General features: G+C 43.8%; 1 protein-coding gene across 2 annotated transcripts in view; it reads left to right on the top strand.

The window, feature by feature from the left end:
* Nucleotides 1-574: 574 nt before the first annotated feature.
* Nucleotides 575-24890, top strand: part of TRIL (TLR4 interactor with leucine rich repeats) — a 119918-nt gene continuing 95602 nt past the window's right edge. For both annotated transcript variants that reach the window (XM_060020656.1, XM_060020655.1), the window contains exons 1-2: nucleotides 575-3353; nucleotides 16758-16863. In XM_060020656.1, coding sequence (XP_059876639.1) covers nucleotides 921-3353 — 2433 coding nt within the window. In that variant the 5' untranslated portion in view covers nucleotides 575-920 and the 3' untranslated portion in view covers nucleotides 16758-16863. The remainder of the gene's footprint in view (nucleotides 3354-16757; nucleotides 16864-24890) is intronic.

Here is a 24890-nt window from a genome sequence, read left to right as displayed (position 1 = left end):
GAGCAAGTGTCTTAAAAACTAATAAAACGACTCGCGATCCCATTGCTTCGAAGCGACTGGTGTGCTCGTCTAAAATAAAAAGGTTTCTGTCTGCAAATCCCGTTTGCTCGCCCGGTAATCCACCCCCGCCCCCAGCCCGGCGTGTCCGACTCGTACAGCTGTTTTTAATCCCTACTTTTCTCACTTGGCGTCCCGGGCTCCGGTTGACCAGACGCGGAGCCACTTAGTGTTTCCTCCTCCCCCTACCGAGGTCTGTCCTCCCTCCGCCATCTCCTTCCCCCCACCCCCCCGCCTGCATCCCCGGGGGGCAGAGTGTGGGAAGAACGAATTTCCGCCCGGTTTGCTCGCCACTCGCAGACTTGGGTCCCTTCCGGACGCAGGCTGCACACCCCCGGCTCCTCCCGGGGCTGTTCCACCCAGGCCGCGCTACCGGTCCCGTACTGGGAGTGAGGAGGCGCGGGCTGCGGGGGCCGAGCCTCCCCGGCGCAGCAGCCAAGCCGCGCCCGGAGGAGCTCTTGGAAGGGCTCCCGCCTGCAGCTGGGGAATCCGCTGGCGGGGAGAATCCGTGCCAGGGAATCCAGCTCTCCGGACTCAAGCTGCAAACAAAAAGCTCAGGTCTTGCTCCCTCCCTCCACGGCCCCCCCGCCCCCGACGCGCACCCGGAGAAAGTTCTGCAAAAATGCAACAAGTAGCACCCGGAGCTCGCGGAGCGCCCTGCGCCGCCTGACTTGGCCAGGCAAAGCCCGCCTGCAGAGACCCGGGCCAGCCACCGGACAAAGGGCGGAGGAGGGGCTGGACGGCGCTGCTAAGTCCGAAAGAGGCCATTTAGCGACTCTGGCCAGGCCAAGGGGAATGCAGAGGAGACACAGAGCCGGCGGGCCAAGAGGACGATCGGGCCGCAGAACGCAGGGCGGGCGGCGATGGAGGCTGCCCGCGCCTTGCGCTTCCTGCTCGTGGTGTGCGGCTGCCTTGCGCTCCCGCCGCGGGCCCAGCCGGTGTGTCCGGAGCGCTGCGACTGCCAGCACCCCCAGCACCTCCTGTGCACCAACAGGGGGCTCCGCGCCGTGCCCAAGACCAGCTCGCTGCCGAGCCCGCAGGACGTGCTCACCTACAGCCTCGGCGGCAACTTCATAACCAACATCACGGCCTTCGACTTCCACCGCCTGGGGCAGCTCAGACGGCTGGACCTGCAGTACAACCAGATCCGTTCTCTGCATCCCAAGACCTTCGAGAAGCTCTCGCGGCTGGAGGAGCTCTACCTGGGCAACAACCTCCTGCAGGCGCTCGCCCCGGGCACGCTGGCGCCGCTGCGCAAGCTGCGCATCCTCTACGCCAACGGGAACGAGATCAGCCGCCTCAGCCGAGGCTCCTTCGAGGGACTGGAGAGCCTGGTCAAGCTGCGGCTGGACGGGAACGCCCTGGGGGCGCTGCCGGACGCCGTCTTTGCCCCCTTGGGTAACTTGCTCTACCTACATCTGGAGTCCAACCGGATCCGTTTTCTGGGCAAGAACGCCTTCGCCCATCTGGGGAAGCTGCGCTTCCTCAACCTCTCTGCCAACGAGCTGCAGCCCTCCCTACGCCACGCGGCCACCTTCGCACCGCTGCGCTCTCTCTCCACCCTCATCCTCTCGGCCAACAGCCTGCAGCACCTCGGGCCGCGCGTCTTCCAGCACCTGCCGCGCCTTGGCCTACTCTCGCTCAGGGGCAACCAGCTCACGCACCTCGCGCCCGAGGCTTTTTGGGGGTTGGAGGCCTTGCGCGAGCTGCGCCTGGAGGGCAATCGGCTGAGCCAGCTGCCCGTGGCGCTGCTGGAGCCTCTGCACAGCCTGGAGGCGCTGGACCTGAGCGGCAATGAGCTGTCCGCTCTGCACCCCACTATCTTTGGCCACCTGGGCCGGCTGCGCGAGCTCAGCTTGCGCGACAATGCGCTCAGTGCCCTCTCCGGGGACATCTTCGCCTCCAGCCCAGCCCTCTATCGGTTGGATCTAGACGGCAACGGCTGGACCTGCGACTGCCGGCTGAGGGACCTGAAGCGCTGGATGGGTGACTGGCACTCGCAGGGCCGGCTCCTCACCGTCTTCGTGCAGTGTCGCCACCCTCCGGCCCTGCGGGGCAAGTACCTGGATTACCTGGATGACCAGCAACTGCAGAACGGGTCTTGCACAGATCCCTCACCTTCGGTTTCCCCGACTGCCGAGAGCAAGCGGCATGCCCTACCCACAGCCCCGGGGGAGGAGGTGGCGCCCCCTGCAGGTGCCCTCGCGGAGGAGCCGACGCCGCAGCCACAGCCACAGCCAAGGGGTCGGTTTCTGCCAGGGGTGATCTCGGATGGGGCCGCCAGGGAGCTTTTGAGTAACCGCAGCGCCCTAAGGCTGAGCCGGCGGGGCCCGGGCCTCCAGCAGCCGAGCTCCAACGCCGCTGCTGCCGCGGGCCCGGCGCCACACCCCCTGGACCTCCTCGAGAAGCCTGAGCGGGGACGTCCGACTCCGTCGGATCCAGCCCACACGGAGCCCACCCCGACGGCCACGCTGGGCTCTGCGCCAGCCGGCGACCCCTGGCAGCGCGCGGCGGAGCAGCACCTGGCTGCGCAGCAGCAGGAGAGCACCGCCCAGTCCGACGGCGGCGTCGGCCTGCCGCCGCTGGTATCCGACCCGTGTGACTTCAACAAGTTCATCCTGTGCAACCTGACCGTGGAAGCAGTGGGCGCCAACAGCGCCGCGGTGCGCTGGGCGGTGCGCGAGCACCGCAGTCCCCGGACGCTGGGCGGCGCGCGCTTCCGCCTACTCTTCGACCGCTTTGGCCAGCAGCCTAAATTCCACCGCTTCGTCTACCTGCCTGAGCGCAGCGACTCGGCCACGCTTCGCGAGCTGCGGGCAGACACCCCCTACCTGGTGTGCGTGGAGGGCGTGCTAGGCGGCCGGGTCTGCCCGGTGGCTCCCCGGGACCACTGCGCGGGGCTGGTCACCCTGCCGGAGCCTGGGAGCCAGAGCAGCGTCGACTACCAACTGCTGACCTTGGCCCTGCTGGCCGTCAACGCACTGCTGGTACTCCTGGCCTTGGCGGCCTGGGCGTCGCGCTGGCTGCGTAGGAAGCTGCGGGCCAGGCGGAAGGGCGGGGCCCCCGTCCACGTTCGCCACATGTACTCTACCCGACGGCCCCTGCGCTCCATGGGCACCGGCGTGTCTGCCGACTTCTCTGGCTTCCAGTCGCACCGGCCGCGCACCACCGTGTGCGCACTCAGCGAGGCGGACCTCATCGAGTTCCCGTGCGACCGCTTCATGGACAGCGGGGGCGGCGGCGCGGGCGGCAGCCTGAGGCGGGAGGACCATCTCCTGCAGCGATTTGCCGACTAGGTAGATCCGGGCCTCCAGGGGTGTGGAGACCATCTCACTGGCCTTGAGGAGGGGAGCCACCTCTCCGCGGGCCCCCGCAGCCCCCCTCAGGGGAAGATCTCATTTTATCCGACCTCTTTTCCCCCTTTTGTGCGCTTGCCAGAGAGGCCAAAGGGGACAGATGGCTAATTCTGCACCACCTTCCAATCCCAGTGCTCACTTGTGAAGTAAATGGATGGTATTGGTGGTCAAGAGCAAGAGTAGGGGACAAATGGATGGTGGGGTCCAGAGGTAGGAGGCCTTCTTAACGTGCAGACATTGGTGCAGCTATGAGAATGGATGTTTTGGGGGGTTTTTTTTGGCATTGTAATGCAGTAGGCTGGCCCCCTTTGGGATAGAAAAGGGTGCTCCTTGCTCCCTACGTGACCAGAAAGAGATTTGGATGCATGCTTTTTTTGTTTGTTCAGTGTCAAACAGAGGAGTTTTGTTTCTATTTAAGGAAAAAAGAACTTATTACCATTACAAAGGAGGCTTGGCAACTGACTCCCCTGGCCTGGTGGTCTCGCCAAGAAGGGCGATGCTGTAAACAGGTGGTAAAGTTTAACACTCGCAGAGGAACTCTTTGTTGGTTGATAGCACATTCAGGAAAACTTAATGTTTAAATAATTAGAGACGCTATTTTTCTTTTTCAACAATGTGAAGAGCTCTAACATTTAACACACTGACCAATAAACTCAAGGACTATTTTAGTTGAGCCGGGCAGTTCAACTATTTTCCTTTTAACATTAACACCACAAAAACTTTTGCTGACCTTGGGGTTAACGAAGATTACATAGTTTCTCAGGAGAAGGCTGCATGCAAGACTTCTCTGTCAGGGTTGCTCCTGTGGCTTTTTAATTTTATTTTTTTAAACCTATATGTGGAAAAGGAAATGTCAATGCCAGACTCGATAGAAGAATGTAACGTGTACATAACCGATGACCCCATAGGGAATGGCAGTGTTCTAGTTCACTTACCACATCTCTGACAACCTGTCCAGATTGGAATAAATGTGATGTGGTACCTCTCACGTTTTCATCAGTGACACGCAGTCGACTGTGCCCTACTTCTCTTGAGTTGCACAGTTAAGTGATCAAGGTAATTTCCTAATAGGAAGTGAGCAAAAGGTGACTTGCAATTGATAGTATAATGTTTGATCATGTTATTGTCTTTATATGAAAGAGTAGAGGGGGAAAATGTGAAAAAATGTGCATCGGTGGTTGTATGTTTCTACTAAAACCAGAAGATTATGAGTACTTAAACCTCACTGTGAAATAATTTTATATTTTGCAAATGAATCCCTCCATTACCCAGTGTTTTTTTCCATGTTATTAAATCTTATCTTTTAGTTAATAATTGCAGTATTTCTTTTAAATGTTTTTGTTTTAAACTTAGGGTTAGGCTCCTTTATTTGTTCAGTTGTTTTCAGCTGTTTGGGATACTTTCATTCCCTGATATTTATGAAGTAGATGTTTATCACTAAATGTAGTGCTTTGGTTTACATTAATAATTTTGTGTGTGGTCAAAAAACGCAGTCACTTGGAAGATGTACAGGATGGTTGTATTCACCGTGGTTGTAGATTCATTGGCAGTGGGGTGCCGGGGAGGCCACTGCAAAGGTGCTAAGGCTAACAGTGAATCTTCTGTTTAGGGCCTTAAGCCCCCGAGGGTCCTGAAGACTCAGGGAATCTATCATAGTCCAGGGATCCTTCAACCCCATTCCACTCCTTTTATGTTTGGCCTCCACTGAGCCAGGCCTGCCGTCGTCCCAACAGCTGAGTCGGGACACAGGGATTTAAATGAGCTGATCTTTGTTTATGTTCAGATGAGTAAATGTCCAGACCACTTAAAGTACAGCTGTTTTTCTGGCAGTCTTATCTGTGGGGTCCAAACTTAATAAACCACAGGAAATAGGCTGTTATTCTTAGTTTGCTGCCAGGGCTTGCTTCAGATTCCAAGCGTATTGGTACTTGGGAGAAGTGTAGTTGTTTGCTCTTATGTGCAACCTTTTGGTTATCTTGCACCTTTTGTGCTCCTAGCTTTTTCATTCAGAGAGCAATTGCATTTCTTAGCTCTTGCTTTTACACAGTAGTGTAATAAAGTGAGTCCCATTGAAAGTCTGAACACCACCTCTGGTTCTTCCCACCACCTACCCTTTCAACTGCAAAAATCACTGAAAATGCTTAATGCCTAAATCCATGTAAAAACACTTTCACTGGAAAGTCTTTCAGTGGGAAATGAATAAATGTTATACATTGTTATGTTCAGTTATGTCAATAAACCCACTTACTAATGGAGATGTTTTCTTGTTGGAGTTTCCAATATTTTATACGCTTCGTAATGGTATACTGCATTTTTCTACAGCAGTTTTCATCAAAGAAAATGAAACATAAGCTGGAAGTCTTTCCTCTTTCACTCTTTTAATTTCCATTTCCACAGTAGAGTGTGGACTTAATTTTTAAGAAATGCTGTGTGACCTTCTAGCCAAAGAAACAATGAGATGACTCTAAAAGCAGGTGGTCAGCTGTGGTGTGAAAATGCTGTTAAAACACCAGTGACAGCAAAATGATGGGTCTCAGCAGGATTCAGCTGTTTAAAGGACACTGAATTAGAAGTCAAGCCCTTTGACTCTCATGGTCAATGAGAAGGAATTACCTTGAACTGGAGGCCATCTTTGCCATTACGAAGTACATGAAAAATAAAACTCCTAAAGAAAAAAAGAATAAACTTTGTAAGAGGTAGGAGTGTTCAATTAAAGAGCCATTGACACAGTCTGGAATGTGTTGGGGTCCTCGGCTCAGCCAGTAAGATTATTGCTTTCATGAGGGCAGATCGTTTTGTGATGCTGCCAGGTAATAATTAGCGTGTGATCAGACCACCTTCACTGATTTGCCAAACACCTGGTTTTCACCAGAAGTACAGTAACATGGGCAGCTACTGTATATTAAGAAACTATTACAATAGACACTGGATTACCTGGTGTTTGTACTTAACCACTCCCCCCTTTGCCTCTGAGAGTTGGGGATAAGTGATAATGAAGCATTCTCATGTCAGAAATGTATTCAAACTTCCAGACCATGACCCGGGATGAAGACAGATTCCTACCCAGCCTCATATCTTCATCATCTCAGAGAATTATAACATCACTAAGGTTCAGAATGATTTTAAAGTGGTGAAAGAATTTTAAGTCGTCTGAGATTGCATTCTTTCCATTTACCTAATCTTTGTGCCTTAGCTTCTGCAGCAGTAAAATGGGAATCCTGGGTCCTGACTCCATAGTGCAATTTTAAGGAATAAATGGGTAAAAAGTGTTAGCACCGGTTACAGGGCAAGTGTTCAATAAATATTAGATGTATTATTGGTAGCATGACAGTTGTATGATACATTTTAGAAGTTTCACGGACAAGGCATTCTGCCCTAACCAATTAGAAGATTCATGTAATGAGATTAAGGTGCCTCTCCCTTCCCCTTGTTTTGTTTAATTGAGGCTCTTCTATAATCTGGTGTGGAAGGATAGCTCTTGAAATACTTTCTCATTACTTAAAAAAAGGAAGTGAATATGCTACTACTTGAGCAAACTTTCCTATGTTTAGTAAACTGTTGGCGTAAGTTAATTCATCCTTTAGATAGGAACTAAGGCTGCGTAAATGGTCTTGCTTACATAGGGCCCCTCTTCCTGTTAATTTAGTGATAACATTTCCAAGTGTCCTTTTACTCTTAGTTTACTCAGAAGGATACTTTGCACACACAAGTGCTTTTTTCCTAGGGATTTCAGGTCACTTCGTCCTTCTCTATCATGTGGCAAATAGTGTTCTTTTCATTTTGCACAGGAGACTGAAGTATTTGGAGATTATACTTACTTATATTGACTACTGAAATAATTAGGAAAAAATGTAGCTTCCTGAAACCTGGTTGCTTTAACTTGAGGCAGACTACCAAAATATCCCATTACATATGTTTGAGAGATTTTAAGCTCCAGGCAGTGTGATTCCGTATGGACACAGAAACGTGGCTTTGTAATTTGGCTGTGAACTGGCATCGGACACTAGAGAAATAAATTGTCATGTGCCAACATTGCAAGCAACAGCATCTCCTGGCTGTGTAACTTCATAACATTTCTTTCAAACTCACCAAAGTTTTATAAATGCTAGCTCTGTGCCGTAGTTAATGCTGAGACAGGCAGCACTGTTGTATGTTTAGACCAGCTGTAGCCAAGTAGCAGTTATTCACCTTTCCAAGTTACAGTTTTTGATGAAGTAATGCTTACCCTACAGCTGACTGTATACTTAACTCTTAGTATATGTACACTGTACCATGTGCAGACATACTTTTAATGGTGACCACCCTCTTATTTCCTTTCTTTCTCAATTGTGTCTTTCTAAGGATTTTTATTTTAGGAAATTAAACTGAGTGCAAATAATAGCAAACACCCATATTAGCACCACTCAATGACAGTTAACATTTTGCAATGTTTGTTTTCAGCCTTAATAAATGTCTTTATTGACAAAACCCCTGATTTCCTTCCCCACACTCTGTCTTCTAAAGTAACTACCACTGTGAGTTGGATATGTGTCCTTCTAACAGTCAGTTCTCCTCATTCACAGAAGTTATGTTGTATAAGGTCACAGCAAACATTGAATTAGCAAATACTGAACCATTGCTCCCAGGAGAAATTCAGGGTTAGGTTCCTGTGAGCCTCTGGTCACAACATTTTCATCAACCTATCAATATATACCCTTATTTTATGTGTGTTTCTGTTTAAAGACACCTTATTTAATATATATAATTGATTTATTAACATTGAACTCATGCCCAACAGCACCATAACTTGTGCCTGAAGGAAGTGTATCTAACTTGTGTGTTTTCCCCCTAAGACACGTCACAGCCTTTCTGCACTTAGGGACATTAGCCTGCACTTCTGCACTGTGCTTGGGAGCCCTTTTAAACAGCAAAATTGCCAACAAAAAGCAGGAAAATGCAAAAAATGTGGCACTAAGAAGATTCCCTTCTTTTTATGGCTAAGTAATATTCCATTGTGTGTGTGTATATATATATATATATATATATATATATATATATATATACCACATCTTCTTTATCCATTAATCTGTTGATGGAGACTTAGGTTGTTTCCATATCTTGGCTACTGTAAATAATGCTGCCATGAATATTGGGGGTGCAGGTATCTTTTCAAGTTAGTGTTTCTGTTTTCTTTGAATAAATACCCAGAAGTGGGTAGCTGGATCATATAGTAGTTTTATTTTTAGCAATCTTTTGTCTTTTAAATGGTAACCACATCATGTGGTTGTATTGTTGATGATGGTGGCTTTGGGTGTGTGTGTTGAGGCTGGAAGTGGGAAGGGTTTCTTTTAAAACAATTTTAGTTTGATATTTTCTGGTTATTCTCTCTGAAGTGTTTTGCTCCCTTGCTACATATGCAGAATCTCTATATTTCTTCTTTAGGACTGCTTATCATACATTTAAACTGTACCTATTTGTGTGTCTTTTCTTACCTTTGCACACTTACTACTTCCCCAATTCTCAGGAAGGGCTCCACAAAGAAAAAAGGGCTAAGTACATCCCTGGGCTAAGTATATCCCTGACCCCACCTGCTCTGGAACCACTTTTCAGAAGGTGTTGACCTCTGCTTCCCATCTCTTTTGAAAGACTTTCTGACACTCTTTGTGCCAAGGAAAAGGGTGACTTGCTCTGAGAAGAATATAGTTTGCTTCTTGGAAGATCTCATTTATGTGCTCTTAGTGCTTTCACACACCTTGTTTGGTTGTATGGTTTTTCTATTTCTATTGTGATTGCTGGACACACACACACACACACACCAATTTCTCTTTATTTTTGCCTTGTGCTTAATTCTGTTTAGGCTGTTCTTTCTTATACCTTGTTGGTGTCACTCATTATAACCATAGTACAATTATCAAGATCAGAAAAGTTAACGCTCATAAAATGCTATTGTCAAATCTACATTCCATATTCAAAATTTGTCAGTTGTCATAAGAATGCCCTTCTTAGCTATTATCCCCTTGGATCAATGTAGAATCATGCATTGCATTTCGTTGTCATGTTATTCTCTCTTCTTTTCTTTCTCTCCCTCTCTTTCCATTTTTCAATTTTGTTTTCTTTTTTTTAAAGTAAGGTTTATTGAGGTATAATTTACGTAGAGTTCAATTTACCCTTTTTGAGTACAGTTCCATTCGTTTTCACAAATGCATACAGTCATGTAGCTACCACCCCAATCAAGATATAAAGCATTTCCATCGACACAAAAAGTTCCTTTTTAGTCAATCCCCTTCCCCCGACTCTAGCCATGGGCAATTACAGATTTGATTTCTGTCCCTATAGTTTTGCCTGTTCTATAATTGCATATATATGCAATCATACAGTATGTTGCATTTTGTGTCTGCCTTTTCCCCTCATCATAATGCTTTAAGATACATCCATTTTATTGTGTGAATCAGAAGTTCATTCCTTTCCGCTGCTGAGTAGTATTCCATTGTGTGGATGTACCACACTTTGTTTATCTATTTGCCAATTAATGGATATTTGAGTTGTTTTCATTTGGTGCTGTTATGAACAAAGCAGCTAAAACGTTTGCATACAAGTCTTGGTATGGAAATGTGTTTCATTTCTCTTTAGTAGATTCTAGGAGTGGGATTGCTAGGATGTTTGGTAAGTGTGTGTTTAACTTTATAAGAAAATGCCAAACTGTTTTCCAAAGTTGCCCTCTGCCATTTTGCATTCCCACCAGCAATGTATGAAATTTCACGTTGTTTTACACACTTGTCAGCACTTGGTTTTTCCCTGTTTCAATAAAGCCATTCTATTAGGTGTGTAGTATTCTTTTATTTGGTTTAATTTGTATTTCCCTAATGACTGATGATATTGAGAATCTTTTCATGTAAGTATTTGCCACTTGTGTATCTTTGGGGAAGTGTTTGTTCAGATCTTTTGTTTTTTATTGGGTTCTTTGTATTCTTATGAGGTTATAAGAATATTTTATGTGTTTTGGATACAAGTCCCTTGTCAAATACATGTTATGCAAATATTTTCTCCCAGTCTGTGGTTTACCTTTTCATTTTCCTAGCGGTGTTTTTCTTTACATTTAGGACTATAATCCATTTCAAATTGATTTTTGTATGGTGTGAGGTATGAATCCAGCAAAGTTAACTTTTTTTTTTTTTTTTTTTTTTGGTGGTAGGCAGGCCTCTTACTGTTGGGGCCTCTCCCGTTGCGGAGCGCAGGCTCAGCTGCCATGGCTCACGGGCCTAGCCGCTCCGCAGCATGTGGGATCCTCCTGGACTGGGGCACGAACCCGTGTACCCTGCATCGGCAGGCGGACTCTCAACCACCGCGCCACCAGGGAAGCCCATAACTTTTTTTTTTTTTTGGCATCGGTATATCTACTGGTCCAGCAACTTTTGTTGAAGAAACAATACTTTCTCTATTGAAAATCTCTGCAACTTTGTTGAAAACAATCTGTTGGCCCTACGTGTGGGTCTGTTTCTTGACACTCTGTTCTGGTCCATTGATCTATATGTCTGTCTTTGTGCCAATACCAAATTTTCTCGAAATCAAGTTGTGTGAATCATCCAGATTTTCTCCTTTATCAAAGTTGATTTTGGCTGTTTAGCTTTTTTAATTTTCCATAAAAATTTTAGAATCAGCTTGTTATTGCAACCAAAAAAAGTTAAAAAGCCCGGTGGGATTTTGATTTGGATTGCTTTAAATTTATAGATCAGCTGGTGATAATTGACATCTTAATACTGACTCTTGATCTGTGAATACAGTATATCTCTCAATTCAGTTTGTTCTTTTAAATTTCTCTAACAAATGTTTTATAATTTCAGCCTGCAAACCTTGCACCTATATTGTCAGCTCTATCTCTAAGTATTTCACATTTTTGATACTTTTGTAAATGGTACTTTTTAAAAACTTCAATTCCCAGGTGTCCATTTCTAGCATATAGAAATCAAATTGGTTTTAGGGCTTCCCTGGTGGCGCAGTGGTTGAGAGTCCGCCTGCTGATGCAGGGGACACGGGTTCGTGCCCCGATCCGGGAAGATCCCACGTGCCGCGGAGCGGCTGGGCCCGTGAGCCATGGCCACTGAGCCTGCGCGTCCGGAGCCTGTGCTCTGCAATGGGAGAGGCCCCAAAAGTGAGAGGCCCGCGTACCGAAAAAAAAAAAAAAGAAAAAGAAAAAAGAAACAGCAACCCAATGTTGAATAGTGGTGGTGAGATAAGGTTTTCTTGACTCATTGCTAATCTTAGGGAGAAAACAGTCAATCATTGACATTAAGTATGATGTCAGCTCAAGATTTTATATATTAACAGGATCCCTTTATCAGAATGAGGAAGTTAGTTTGCTGAGTTTTTATCATGAAAGTATGTTGAGTTTTGTCAGTTGCTTTTTCTCCATTATTGAAATGATCATACTATTTTCCTTTTTAGTTTGTGGATATGGTGAATTAACATTGATTATATTTGAGCTGAACCAATCACAAATTTCTAGGATGAATCCCACTTAGTCATGATATGTTATCATTTTTATGTATTGCTAGTTTCAACTTCTCCATGTTTTGTGAAGAAGAATTTTTTCATTTATGTTCATAATGAGTATTTGTTTCTAGTTTTCTTTTCTTGTAATGTCTGTGTCTGGTTTTGGTGCCAGAGCAATGCTAGCTCCATAAAGTGAGCACCGTTTCTTCCATTTCTATTTTCTGAAAGAGCTTGTGTAGAATATGCATTATTTCTTCCTTAAATGTTGGTGGTTCACTTCTTTGCCTGAAGTTTTCTTTGTGGGAAGGTTTTTAACGACGAATTAAATTTCTTAAATAGATATAGGACTCTTCAGATTATCTAATATTATTGAATAAGCTTTGGTCATTTATGTCTTTCAAGGAATTTGCCCATCTCATCAAAGTTATCAAATTTATTGGCATAAAGCTGTTTAGACTATATTCCTATTATTCGTTTAATATCAGTAGAATCTATAGTGATGTCCCCTATTTCATTTTGGATATTGGAAATTTGTGTCTTCTCCTTTTCGGTTTGGCTAAAGGTTTGTCAATTTTACTGATCTTTACAAAGAGTCAGCTTTTGATGTCATTGACTATTGTTTTTCAGTTTTATTGATTTATGCTCTTATCGTCATCATCATTCTCAACTTTCTCCTTGCTTTGGATCTCTTCTTTTTCTAGTTGCTTAATGTAAAAACTTTAGATCATTGTGACCTTTTTTGTTCTACTAATATAGTCATTTAGTACTATAAAGGCTATCAGTTTCCCCACAAATTTTGTTATGTTGTATTTCAATTTTGATTCAACTGAAAATATTTTCTGATTTCCATTATGGCTTCTCCTGAGAAGTGTGTTGTTTAATTTCCAAATATTTGGAGATCTTCCAGATATCATTCTGTTGTTGATTTCTGGTTTGATTCCTTTGTGGTCAGAGATTTCAATTCTTTTACACTTGTCGAAATTTGTTTTATGGCCCAGAATATTTTCTATATTGATAAACGTTCCATGTGCACATGAAAAGAATATATATTCTGCTATTTTATGTAAAGTATCTAATAAATGTAAAGTAAATACGGCTGGTTGATAGTATTGTTCAGCTCTTCTATTTCGTTGCTGATTTCTTTTGTCTATCTGCTCTATTACTGAGAAGGAAATGTTGAAGTCTCCGATATAATGTGGATTTGTCTGTTCCTTTCAGTTATCTCAATTGTTTTTGTGTATTTTGAGCTCTATTTTGGATTGTTTTTTCTTATTATCTAACAAACCCTTTGCATTATGTAATGTCTCTCTTTATCCTTGCTAAAAATATAGCCAGTTCAGTTTTCTTTGGGGGAAATTATATATATGTTTATATAAAATAATATATGTACTTATATATAACATTATATGTTTTATAATACATACATATATTCTTATTTTAAAAAATCATTTCTCGTACTCTATAATTATGAGAGTAAGTCCCAGTTTCCTTCTACCTGAAGAACTTCCTTTAACATTTCTTGTAGTTCTGTTGGCAATGAATTATCTTGTCTTTTGTTTTGAGAAAATGTCTTTATTTTCTGAAATATTTCTTTGGGGGTGTAGAGATTTCTTCACTGACTTTTTTTTCTTTCAGTACTTTAGAAATGTTTCTCTATTGTCTTCTAACTTGCTTAGCTTTTGGCAAGGGGTCTGCTCTAATTACATCGGTTTCTCTATATAATGTCTGTCTTTGTTCTAGCTGCAGTCAAGATTTTTCTCTTTAAGTTGTCTTTCAGCAGTGTGCTTGTGATGTGTCCATGTGTTTTAAACATTGTTCAAACTGCTTAGGTCTCTGAGCTTCTTGCATCTGTGGTTGTCTTTCAGTAGTTTTAGGAAATTCTTAGCCATTTGAAATAGTTTTTCAAATATTTCTTCTGCTCTGGTTTCCTTCTCTCTTTTACCTGGAAATCTAATTACATGTATGTTAGACCACTTGTTATTGTGCTATGTACCTCTTGGATATTCTGTACTCCTTTTTCTTTTACATGTTTAAAATCTTTGTAATTCAGTTTAGATAATCTCTATTGGCCTATCCTTAAGTTTACTAATCTTTTTCCAACTGGTTCTAGTCTGCTAATTAGCCCTTCAAGGAATTACTCATCCCTGATACCTTTTTATTTCCCTAGCATTTTCTTTGGTTTCTTTTTTTTTTTTAATAAATGCTTTTTAAAATTAATGTATGTATGTATGTATTTTTGTCTGCACTGGGTCTTCATTGCTGCACACGGGCTTTCTCTAGTTGCGGCGAGTGGGGCTACTCCTCACTGTGGTGTGCAGACTTCTCATTGCGGTGGCTTCTCTTGTTGCGGAGCACGGGCTCTAGGGCATGCGGGCTTCAGTAGTTGTGGCACATGGGCTTAGTTGCTCCATGGCATGTGGGATCTTCCCGGACCAGGGCTCGAACCTGTGTCTCCTGCATTGGCAGGCGGATTCTTAACCACTGTGCCACCAGGGAAGCCCTGGTTTCTTTTTAAAAATGTTCCTCTCTGTTGAAATTCCATATCTGTTCATTTGTGTCGTGTAACTTTCCACTAGATCTTTTAATATGTTAATTCTTAGTTGTAGTAAAGTCTCTGTCTAATAGTTTCAACATCTAGGCATCTGAGTCTAGTTTTATTGATTGCTTTATATTTAAGCAATAGGCTGTTTTATCATGCTTTCTTCTTCTGAGCTTTATAAGTCTTATAAATGAAAGCTAGACATCATGTCAGAAGAATATGCAAGACGGAGACAAATAGTATTTATGCCCAGAAGTGGATACAACTCTTCTTCTGTTAGGCTATACCAGTGAAGAATTCAATCAACTAAGTCAGTATTTGAGCTGAGTTTGGATTTTCTTGTTGCTATTAGTGCACCACAGACTTCAAATTTATTCAGTCATATGCAGATTTATTTGTCAAACAGCATGTTTAACCTTGATTTTTTAAATTGTTTATTTTCAGAAGCCTTTATTATGTGTAGTAAATAAGAAATTTCCTTGATTTGACAGACTGTGTTTTTGGAGATTTTATACACCTGGATGTTTTTAAGTTAAGTTTGTGTAATAATTTATGTTAATATAATGCAAATTAGCACCCAGGAATATGTTTTATTTTTACTTAACTCTTAACCCCCCAACATTATATAAAACATGGAGACTCCTTTCCAAATAAGATTAATGTGAGATTTCTTTTGAAATGAACAGCTCTATGAATTGGATTACATGCAGGTAGCATCGGAAAGAGTTCAAGTGAAGGAGAGTGAAGAGTTGTGTACTTTTTAAAGCCCTGTGTTTGGGGCTTTCAGTGTCAACTTGAGAACATCATCAATCATGGTATCATGAATTCTCAATTAGACATTTTACTATATACTTCATTTGCTTAGGAAGAAGGCCTGTCTTGTAAAAGCCAGTGCCTTTCTATTGTTCACATTGAACTCTAAACAAATACTTAACCTGAAACCAAACTGATGGAGAAGGAACACAAAGAATTATATACAGTAGGATTCTTGTTTAGTGGAATAATCCACAGATGCCCCACTCCTGGCAAGGACTGTGCAAACCTCATACTGTGTAATAATCACCAGATCTCAAAATTTTAGATAGACAAAGAATAGCTCATTGTCACAGAGAAAATAAAAAAACTTAGTTTTAATATTGCCTATTATTAACTGACAACGTGGAATATCTTACAGAAGGGAGATGCTCTATTCGAGATTTTTATCTTTGTTTTTTTTTTACATTGCCAAAGCTTTTTTTATTTAGTAAATTTTCACAATATTTTTCTTCCAAAGTGCTACACAGTAACAGCAACTAGGCAAGATCCAAAAGGCACTTAGTCTTCCGTCTTCAGTTATTTTCACTGAGCTCTTTTCTAAGAGCTAACTCCAGTATCCAGCAGCTGTCTGGTTTAAGATGCAATGCACTCTCCGTTTTTTGCCTTCCAGACTCTCCTGTCTAAATCTTTTTTTTTTTTTTTTGACATCTTTATTGGAGTATAATCGCTTTACAATGGTGTGTTCGTTTCTGCTTTATAACAAAGTGAATCAGCTATACATATACATATATCCCCATATCCCCTCCCTCTTGCATCTCCCTCCCACCCTCCCTACCCCACCCCTCTAGGTGGTCACAAAGCACCAAGCTGATCTCCCTGTGCTATATGGTTTTATATCTGTATTATTTCCTGTATGTAAAGACTTAAAGTGAGTGTTGCATAAAGCGAGTATGTAAGACTCAAGTGTTGACTATTTGGGGACAGAGGGCGTTTAGTTTTGTTTCAGGCACTATTTTAAGAGCTTTCCCTACACTGATTCATTCAGTCCTCACAGTAACTCTCTGAGGTAGGTACCATTACTATCCTCACGTTAGAGGTGAAGAGATGGAGGCACAGAGAAGTTATACGTTCAGACCAAGATCCCTGAGTGTGGAGGTGTTTGAGTCTCGATGGGAAGCCAGGCTGGCTCGAGTCCTAGCTGTCAGTCCTGACACTCTGGGGCCTTGCATGCACACAGGACAACTGATAAAACATCAGGGGATTGTTCTCAAGGTTCACTGCAAACGTTTCTTTTCTTCCGTAATACAACACTTTAAAAATCATCTGTAAGTAGTTTGGCCTTTATTTATGCCTCTTTTTCTTAATCTGTACTATACGTCAAGGACAATACCCAGAGTTACATGATTCATCTGTAAATATTTAATGAGAGACAGGTAGTCCATCTCACAGCCACAAACGCTTCCTTCTGTCTTGACATGGGTGGGTCACTGTCTTATGCTGTGAGGTTAGTTCTTTCCACTGGTTTGTGAGCTCCCTTAGGACAAAAATCCCAGCTTGCATTTCTCTTTGTGTCTCCACAGAGCCTGGCGAGCTTAAAGTAGTGTTCCTGGATACCTGCTTATTAACGAGTGCTGCAAGGCAGCTATTCAACCTTTCCCACTGAGACACACATGCCAGACTGTTCACGTAAGTCATATACACTCGGTGTATCAGGGCAAGTCATTTAATAGCTGTAATTCTATCCAAATGTCCATTTATATAGCCATGGTTGAAAACTGATGGGTGCTCTAAGATGGTATATTTGACTCAGGGTACCATATGATTCTACTTTTTCTACCTTTAATATAGGAGCATAGTTCTCAAACAGTGAACATTTGGGAAATTTAACATACATTTCTTCCCTTTGTGTACTAAGTACAGATTTCATGTTGCTTAGAATAAATCTGGAATTGTGTCTTATTTATGTTGGTATTCCTATCATCTAATATGGTGCATTTCACATAGTAGTTTCTCAATAAAAGCTGGTGGATTTTTTTTTTTTTTTTTTTTAATTTTAAGCATTAGTCCTATTAGAAGAGAGTTAGGCTAGGAGGAGTTTTCCATCGAAGATCTTTTGGATCTACTGAAGCCTGAGTTTTTGCTTTCTAGGATATGGAACAGAATATTTTTGTCAACACACTGATGTTATTTTCCACCTAGTCCCCGTTTTCTAGTAACTTCTTCCCCCACAAAATCATGACTAAGACTTTTAAAAAAAAATCCAAAGCAAAACAATCATTATGAATTTCTTTGTGCACCAGAAAGACACAATAAGACAAGTGTTTTTGTGAGATAAGGGACATTTCAGCGATATGGTGAAGCATGAATTGTCGTATAGGCAACCAGTCTCACCAGGTAAATGATTATCTGCAGTTGCCAGAGCGAGCAGCTTCCATGGCTGATGGAGCTGCTGACCTTGGCATATTTATCATCATTACCCCAGGGGACAGAAACCAGTATGTGTGTTCTTGTGAATACACATCCATAAAAGGAGACACAAGCTAGTGGAAAAGAATTTGTGTGTATAGGTGGTGTGTGTGTGTGTGTGGGTGTGTGTGTGTGTGTGTGTGTGTGTGTTGATAAGAGAGGGGGGTGGGGAGCTAGAGATGGTTTCTTGCATTTTCTTTCCTCTTTTAACTTTTTTCTATTTTTACTGAAAAGAGAGGATGACATCAGTCTCTCATCTGCAAGCTCAGATTTATAATAGCTACTCCAGTTTGCAAGAGTTCTAGGGGCATAGTTCTCCCTTATAAGGGAGCTGAATAAGGCTGCAAAACATGGGTAATCTGTGTTATCATCTCTCAGGCTATGATAGCCATCTGATGAGGGGAGGCCAGGGGTGAGGGATGTGACCTTGGATGGTGTTGGTGCTGTCTCCCCCCAGCCCCCTACACCAGCATGGTACTAACTGCTTCCCGGCCTGGAGTTTAGAGGCAAACTCTGGGACCTGAGTTCACAGACACCACCAAGCCTGTTCCATGAAGGTGTTGTGGAGAAGGGGGTGTGGGTAGCAGGGCGCTAGGTGCTCAGGTCACAGTGGTCCTGGAACAAGGTTGAGGAGGTAAAAGAGGCTTTATTTCCGTAACAAAGGGGTTGCCATGTGTTTTGCTTTGCTGGGGCTGCTGTAACAAAGTACCGTGGACTGGCTGGCTTAAACAACAGAGCTGTCTTTTCTCATAGTTCTGGAGACTGTAAGTCCAAGATCAGGGTGTCAGCAGGGTTGATTCCTTCTGAGGGCTGTGGGGAAAACCAGCTCCACACCTATCTCCTAGCTGCTCGTGGTTTTCGGGCGATCTTGGGTTTTCCGTGGCTTGTAGGCGCATCAGCCTGACCTCTGACTTAATCCTCGTGTGCCATTCTGCCTGTGTCTAAATTTCCCCCTTTTATGAGGACGCCAGTCCTACTGAAGAAAAAGCCTACCCTACTTCCATATGACCTCATCTTAACAGTAATGACAACTGCGGTGACCCAATTTCCAGATAACGTCTCGTTCTAAGGTCCTGGGGGTTAGGAGTTCAACATCTGAATTTTGGGGTCCAGGGGGAGACACAACTCAGCCCCTAACAGAATTCAACGTGTTGATGGTTGATTTAGTTGGGAGTATTTTTCTTGATTATTACTTAAAGGATATAAGGAAGGGGCATGGAAACAGGGGAGGAAATGGTGGAGCAGTTGCTTTTTTTCTTCTGACAAAAAATCAGGACCTGGGAGACTGAAGCCTGTGGGGAGAAGTAGTAGGATTCCCTAATTGTGCATCGCGGTATCTGAGTTGAGATATGATCTGTGGGTCAGAGCACCTAAGTCCCCAAAGCTTTTGCAAACTCCCAGTGGTGTGTATTTCAGCCACCCAAACAAAATTACCCAAAGTCTTTGCCCGGTGCCTTCATAAATTTGGTGATGCTCACCTGAGGGGCCTTTCTCCTTTCCTGGGCTCTCAAATATAGTGGGAACTATTCGAGAAGGATCAGGTCCATCAAAACAGTCCTATCCTTTCAGCCACTCATTTTCCTAGTAGTACAGTGTTTTCAAAATAAGTGATCTATTTCCTTAACAAATGCCAAGGTAGAATGATGTTTCACTAAGACTGGGCGCCGGATGCTTTGTGAGATATCTTGTATGCATTATGTCCGTACTCAGAGAAGCCAATAATATGATTATTCCCATTTTCCAGATGAAGGAATCAAGCCTTAGAGTTCAGCGACTTGCCCGGGGGCTTATAGGCATCAAGTAACAGTTGATTTCTGTCTGTATTCATTGCACTCCGCCTCCGTGCTGCCCTAAGGTTTTTTTTTGTTGTTGTTGTTTGTTTTCAATAAATTTATTTATTTATTTTTGGCTGCGTTGGTGTTCGTTGCTGTACATGGGCTTTTTCTAGTTGCGGTGCACGGGCTTCTCATTGCGGTGGCTTCTCTGGCTGCAGAGCACAGGCTCTAAGGCTCTAGGGCGCCCAGGCTTCAGTAGTTGTGGCACATGGGCTCAGTCGCTGTGGCACACGGGCTTAGTTGCTCCATGGCATGTGGGATCTTCCTGGACCAGGGTTCGAACCCATGTACCCTGCATTCGCAGGTGGGTTCTTAACCACTGTGCCACCAGGGAAGTCCTGCCCTAAGTTTTTGAAGGTAAATCTTTGAAAGACGTGGATTTTTAAAAAACAAATCTTAAATATCACACTGAGATAAGAATTCTTTTTTTTTTTTTTCCTATGAGCATCCTGTGTAAAACGAGGAGACTGGATTTATTTAGATGATCACCATGTGTCCATGTAGCCCTAAAATGCATCTAAGGTTATGATTTTTATTTTCCTGTTTTGGATGTAAAAAGGAGAGGATGTAGGCTGTCGATCTGCTTTTTTTTTTTAAGATGGAATTTCAACATCTCCTTGTGGAATTTCCTGGTTCTCAACCAAGTATGTAGATCCCGCCTCTCAGAGCTCATCTATTTTGGACTGCAGTGGGCTAATAACCTGGTTATCTGGGGGGTCTGGTCTTTGGAGCCTCCTGTTTTTCTTTTCTTCTGCTCCTACTTCTCCCGCAGATGTTCAGAGCTGACCACGTGCAGCCTCCCTGGCACCCAGCGGTAACCAGTCTCCCTGGCCAGGGAAACATGCCCGCCTTTCTATGCTGAGATCAGCTCCCACTCTGGGCACATCTCCTGTGGGTCAGCCAACAGGCTTTGACTGATTTAGTTCAGGAAGACTCGCTTGTTTGTGAATATGGTAATGACGCCAGTAAAATTCAATTACTGGATCCCAGAGGACTGTAGCAAGCGATAATAAATTAGGAAACATGAGCTTTGGAGTATCTGAACTGAAATTATAATGGGGCTATTGAAAAACAAACAAACAAAAATTCTAAGCATTCATTTAATAATAGATGCTGCTGCTTCCCCCACCAAAAATTAGTTCATCAACTAACCCTTTGTTCTTGTCACAAGGAATATGCCTGAGACACAGCCAAGAACATTTTGTCTTAATTACTTGGTATTATTGTCGCCCCCACCCCCCAGAGCACACCTGGCTTGGGGGGTAATTGGTACACAGGGAGGAAGCAGCCGCCTGGAGGGGCCTCCCAAGGCCACGGCACTAATCCATGCCGGGCTCACAGATGCTCGCTGCCCATGGCCTTGGGTTTCAGGTTGCCATCCTGGGCTGAGGTTTGAATGGAGGTTGTAACCTCAGAAGGTCCGGCTAGCACTTAACCACTGACATCCATCAAGAATGTCAAGGCTCGCATTGTCTCATTAATTTGAACCAGCCTTCCTGCCCTCAGATCCTTTTTCATTCCTATCCTTTCCACTCTGCCTTTCTTCCTTTGTGAGCAGTTTATAGCCTCCCGTGTTTGTGCCTTCCGCCTCTGAGTTGTGGCCTGGAAGGCCACTCCTGGGGAAAAGGCACCTTTTCCCTCCTCCATGCCATAAGTGGAACTTGCAGAATTGACTGACGTTTCTGCTCCAGTATGAATTTCAAGCGCGTGAAGTGAGAAAAAAACATTGCAGGCAGTCTGGATATCTCTGTTTCGCAGATAATCTTTAAGTTAAAATGGTTTGTCATTGCTATCTTCCTTCACTTTATTTCCTTTCTCATCCAGATGCCAACATCCTAGTGTGCAACACAGAACTGATGAACAGAGGAGATATGAAAAAGAGGGCAAAGGTGCTAGAAGAAATTTCTGACTTAGCAGCACGACATTTTCACCTGCAGTAAATGTCCTTTGAGGTATCTACTGAGACCAAGCCCCTTTCCTGGAGAGTTGCTCCTGACCTCCCATAGCACAGGAAGGACTGTGAGTGCGGATCGTGCTTAGTTTACGAGACCCCACAAGGCAGGTCAACTCATGGCCCAAGCTGGGCACAGTAGACTCTTGCTCCAGGAACCGGAAAGTGGGCTGGTTGTTGGGTTGGGCTGGAGCTTGGAGAAGGCAGAGCTCTGGAGTTCGGGGGCACCATTTTCAGCCATGTGTCCAGAGAGGTAGAAAGCGAGGGGGTGGGGGAATTCTGCCGTGAATCAGAGACGGTGAGGGAAGCAGATACCAGAGACTGCCCATCCCTGGAGAGCCAGACGAGGCACTTCCTTGATTCGGAGTGACTATCCACTTCCTATTTTCAGACCCTTGTGAAGCCTGATTGCCCTTCATTGGGAACCCTTAGGGTCTCCCAGTAAAGTCTCCCTTTTTACTTTGGCTGCTCTCAGTAGGTTAGTGTGTGTGTGTGTGTGTGTGTGTGTGTGTGTGTGTGTGTGTGTGTAAACTACAACATTACCATCTAACATTTCCTTGGGCTTGGATGGCATCTGAGAACAGGGTCATGAATGGCTATCTATCGTGAGACTTGGAATACGTAGGCCCCATTACATATGTGTCGATAGGATGGTTAGAATAGCCCCGGCATCGAGGGCGGTCTTACTGTAGAAGGGGAAACCTTCTATAAAGGATGACCCTCCGTTTCCCTTTTGGTCTCCCCCCGAGATCTTGCATGTGTCCTCTCTATAAAACCTTGTGCCAGGTGCTGCCTCTTTTTTAAAAAACATTTTTTATTTAAAAAACTTTTTTATTGAAGTCTAGTTGATTTACAATGTTGTATTAATTTCTGCTGTACAGCAAAGTGATTCAGATATATATCTATATATTTCATATTCTTTTACATTGTGGTTTATCTCAGGATATTGAATATAGTCCCTGTGCTATACAGTAGGCCCTTGTTGTTTATAGATGTTACCTCTTAAGCTTCAAATCTTCATTACCTCTTCACCTCATTTGCTTCTTGGCCAATGCCTGCGACATGTCCCTCTTCTCAGCACCACGAAGGATTTTCCTCTAAGATGTGCAGACATGATACAAATTTAATGTATTATTTTATCGGGGGTGAGAGAACCAGCATTTTGTGGCACACTACCTTAGGGCTTGTCTCAATTAGGGGGCAGTTCTTTCCATCATAAAGAGACCAGAAGCTTCAGGACATCCGGAGACAAAAGGCAGCCAAAGGATTTCACTGTCTTTTTATTTCCCATGAGATATAGCGCTAAGCAGTGTTCATGTTTTACCCACACTGCTTCTTGGCCTCTGTCAAAGGAGGGATTTCCTCCAGTGCCCCAGCTGTGCTGGGGCCTGCACTGGGGTGGCCGGAAGGAGGACACACAGAGGGTTCTGCTCCTGCCACAGCTGTGCTTGTGCAGGCGACCTTCCCTCAGGGCAGAAGCCTGTGGACATGTCCAGTCTGACTCTCTTGTCATTTGGCACGATGAAGGGCAGCTGTCTCTCTATTGTCTACCAGAAAATGAACGAGCAAGCCAATCTCTAAATAAAGGGACACTTGAAGAAGAGACGATACCCCCTGTTTTCTTGGTGTTAAGTTATCTTCTGGAAAAAAGGCATGGGTCTTGGTGTAACGTGTTTAAAGAACTATGGTCACAGTTCATTAACCTCACGTTCTCCTTAGAAGGAGAAATCAGAATACAAGGTGTTTGTGCCAGTTATAACACATGGCGTGTCAAGCCCTGTGCTAGGTATTTCTGTAGGTACTTCATTTAAATGTTGCTACGGTAAGGCCCTATTACTACTAATTTTCTAAGAAGTTAAGTCAGTGCTTAAAAGGTCACATAGCTGGTAAGTAAAAAAATCTGGTAAGAAAAGGCCACACAGCTGGAGTGTGGCCCCAAGTTCGCCTGACTCTTAAAACTATACTAGTTCCACTGCACTCTCACGCGATATTTCCCGAGTTTGTCTGCTAAGACTTCTCAGCGTGAGGGCTTGTTGAAAATCCCATCCTGATATACGTGTATGTATAACTGATTCACCTTGATGTACAGCAGAAAGTAACAACATTGTAAATCAACTATACGCCAATAAAAATTTTTAAAAATCCGATCCTGGGACCCGCTACAGATCGAGTAAATCAGAATCTTCTAGAAATGGGTATAGGAATTCATCCCAGGTGAAGCTTATCAGGCAAGTTAGATAAATGCTGCTGTCATGCCTTAAATGCTTTTTTTTTCCTTTTTAACCCAGTAATTCTTGACAAGGTGTGTGCTACAAAAGTCTTTTCTCTTTTTGATAAGCTTTTTATCTTGGAATAATTTTAGATTTACATATAAGTTGCAAAGGTAGTACAGAGAGGTCCCACATACGTTCTCTAACCTATTTCCCTCTGATGTTATGATCTTACGCAACCATGATACATCTGTCAAAACTAAGAAACTAACACTGATCAGTTATTATGAACTGTATGAGGCTACTACTTACCCTGGACACAATAACAGAGAAGGAAAGGGAAAGACAGGACAGCCTGTATTTCCTTTTTCTTTCCTTAATTCTCAGTAAGCAAAAGGCAGAGAGCATTGGTAGAAAGCCTGTGATCAAGAAGCGATTTGAGTTCATTTTGTGCAACATTTCCGCCATTCTGGTAAGAATGAAATACATATGCATGCATGGGCTATGAAACGGAAGCTGTGTAATTTTGATGGTTTCATGTATGAGTTAAATGCACTTCTATTTGCCTTTAAAACTAGCATTGCATTGTGTGAAGATGAACAGTGAAATTCACATGAACTCTTTAAATTTTTCTTTACTTAGCATGGCGTTAAATAGCAAGTTAATAATACCATAACAAGTTGAGGCAGAGACTAGAGAAGAAGGAAAAAGTATTATACTTTAGTTCAACTGCACTTTTCCCCTACTTTTTGGACAAAGGGCCCCGTATTTTCCCTTTGCACTGGGTCCAACAAAATATATAGCCAGTCCTGTTGACCCCTAGTCAAGAGCCATTGCCTTAACTTAATGAAGTCACCAGTGGTGGTGGTGGTGGTGGTAACCAGGCAGATGTGTGGAAAGATGTCAGGGACAGAGAAGCTTCTGCCATCCTAGGTGATTACAGCCATGGAGGGGGCTTATATTAACCAGCCCTGCCTGCCCAGATGGCTACAGGCCTCTCAGGGTGATTCCTACGCTTTGAGCACTCCTGCATATGGCCCACGGGCAGGAGGATTCCTGCTGCATCTTCTCAGTGGCCAAGTGCTTTTTGATGCAGAAAGTGTAACAGCAAATGGCACATCAGGAAGCAGTTAGACCTTTGACCTGCCCCAGACATGTGGCTTTTGCGTGGACCACTCGCTATTATACTGCATCATTATTTCTGTGCTCCAGTGGGCGGCTTTTCTTGTTTAGCTTGAATATTAAATCAAA

Source organism: Delphinus delphis, chromosome 9, assembly GCF_949987515.2.
Source record: "Delphinus delphis chromosome 9, mDelDel1.2, whole genome shotgun sequence".
In the NCBI taxonomy this organism is placed as follows: Eukaryota; Metazoa; Chordata; class Mammalia; order Artiodactyla; family Delphinidae; genus Delphinus; species Delphinus delphis.
The sequence above is the reverse complement of the archived record's forward strand: the minus strand, read 5'-3'. Positions and strand labels throughout refer to the sequence as shown.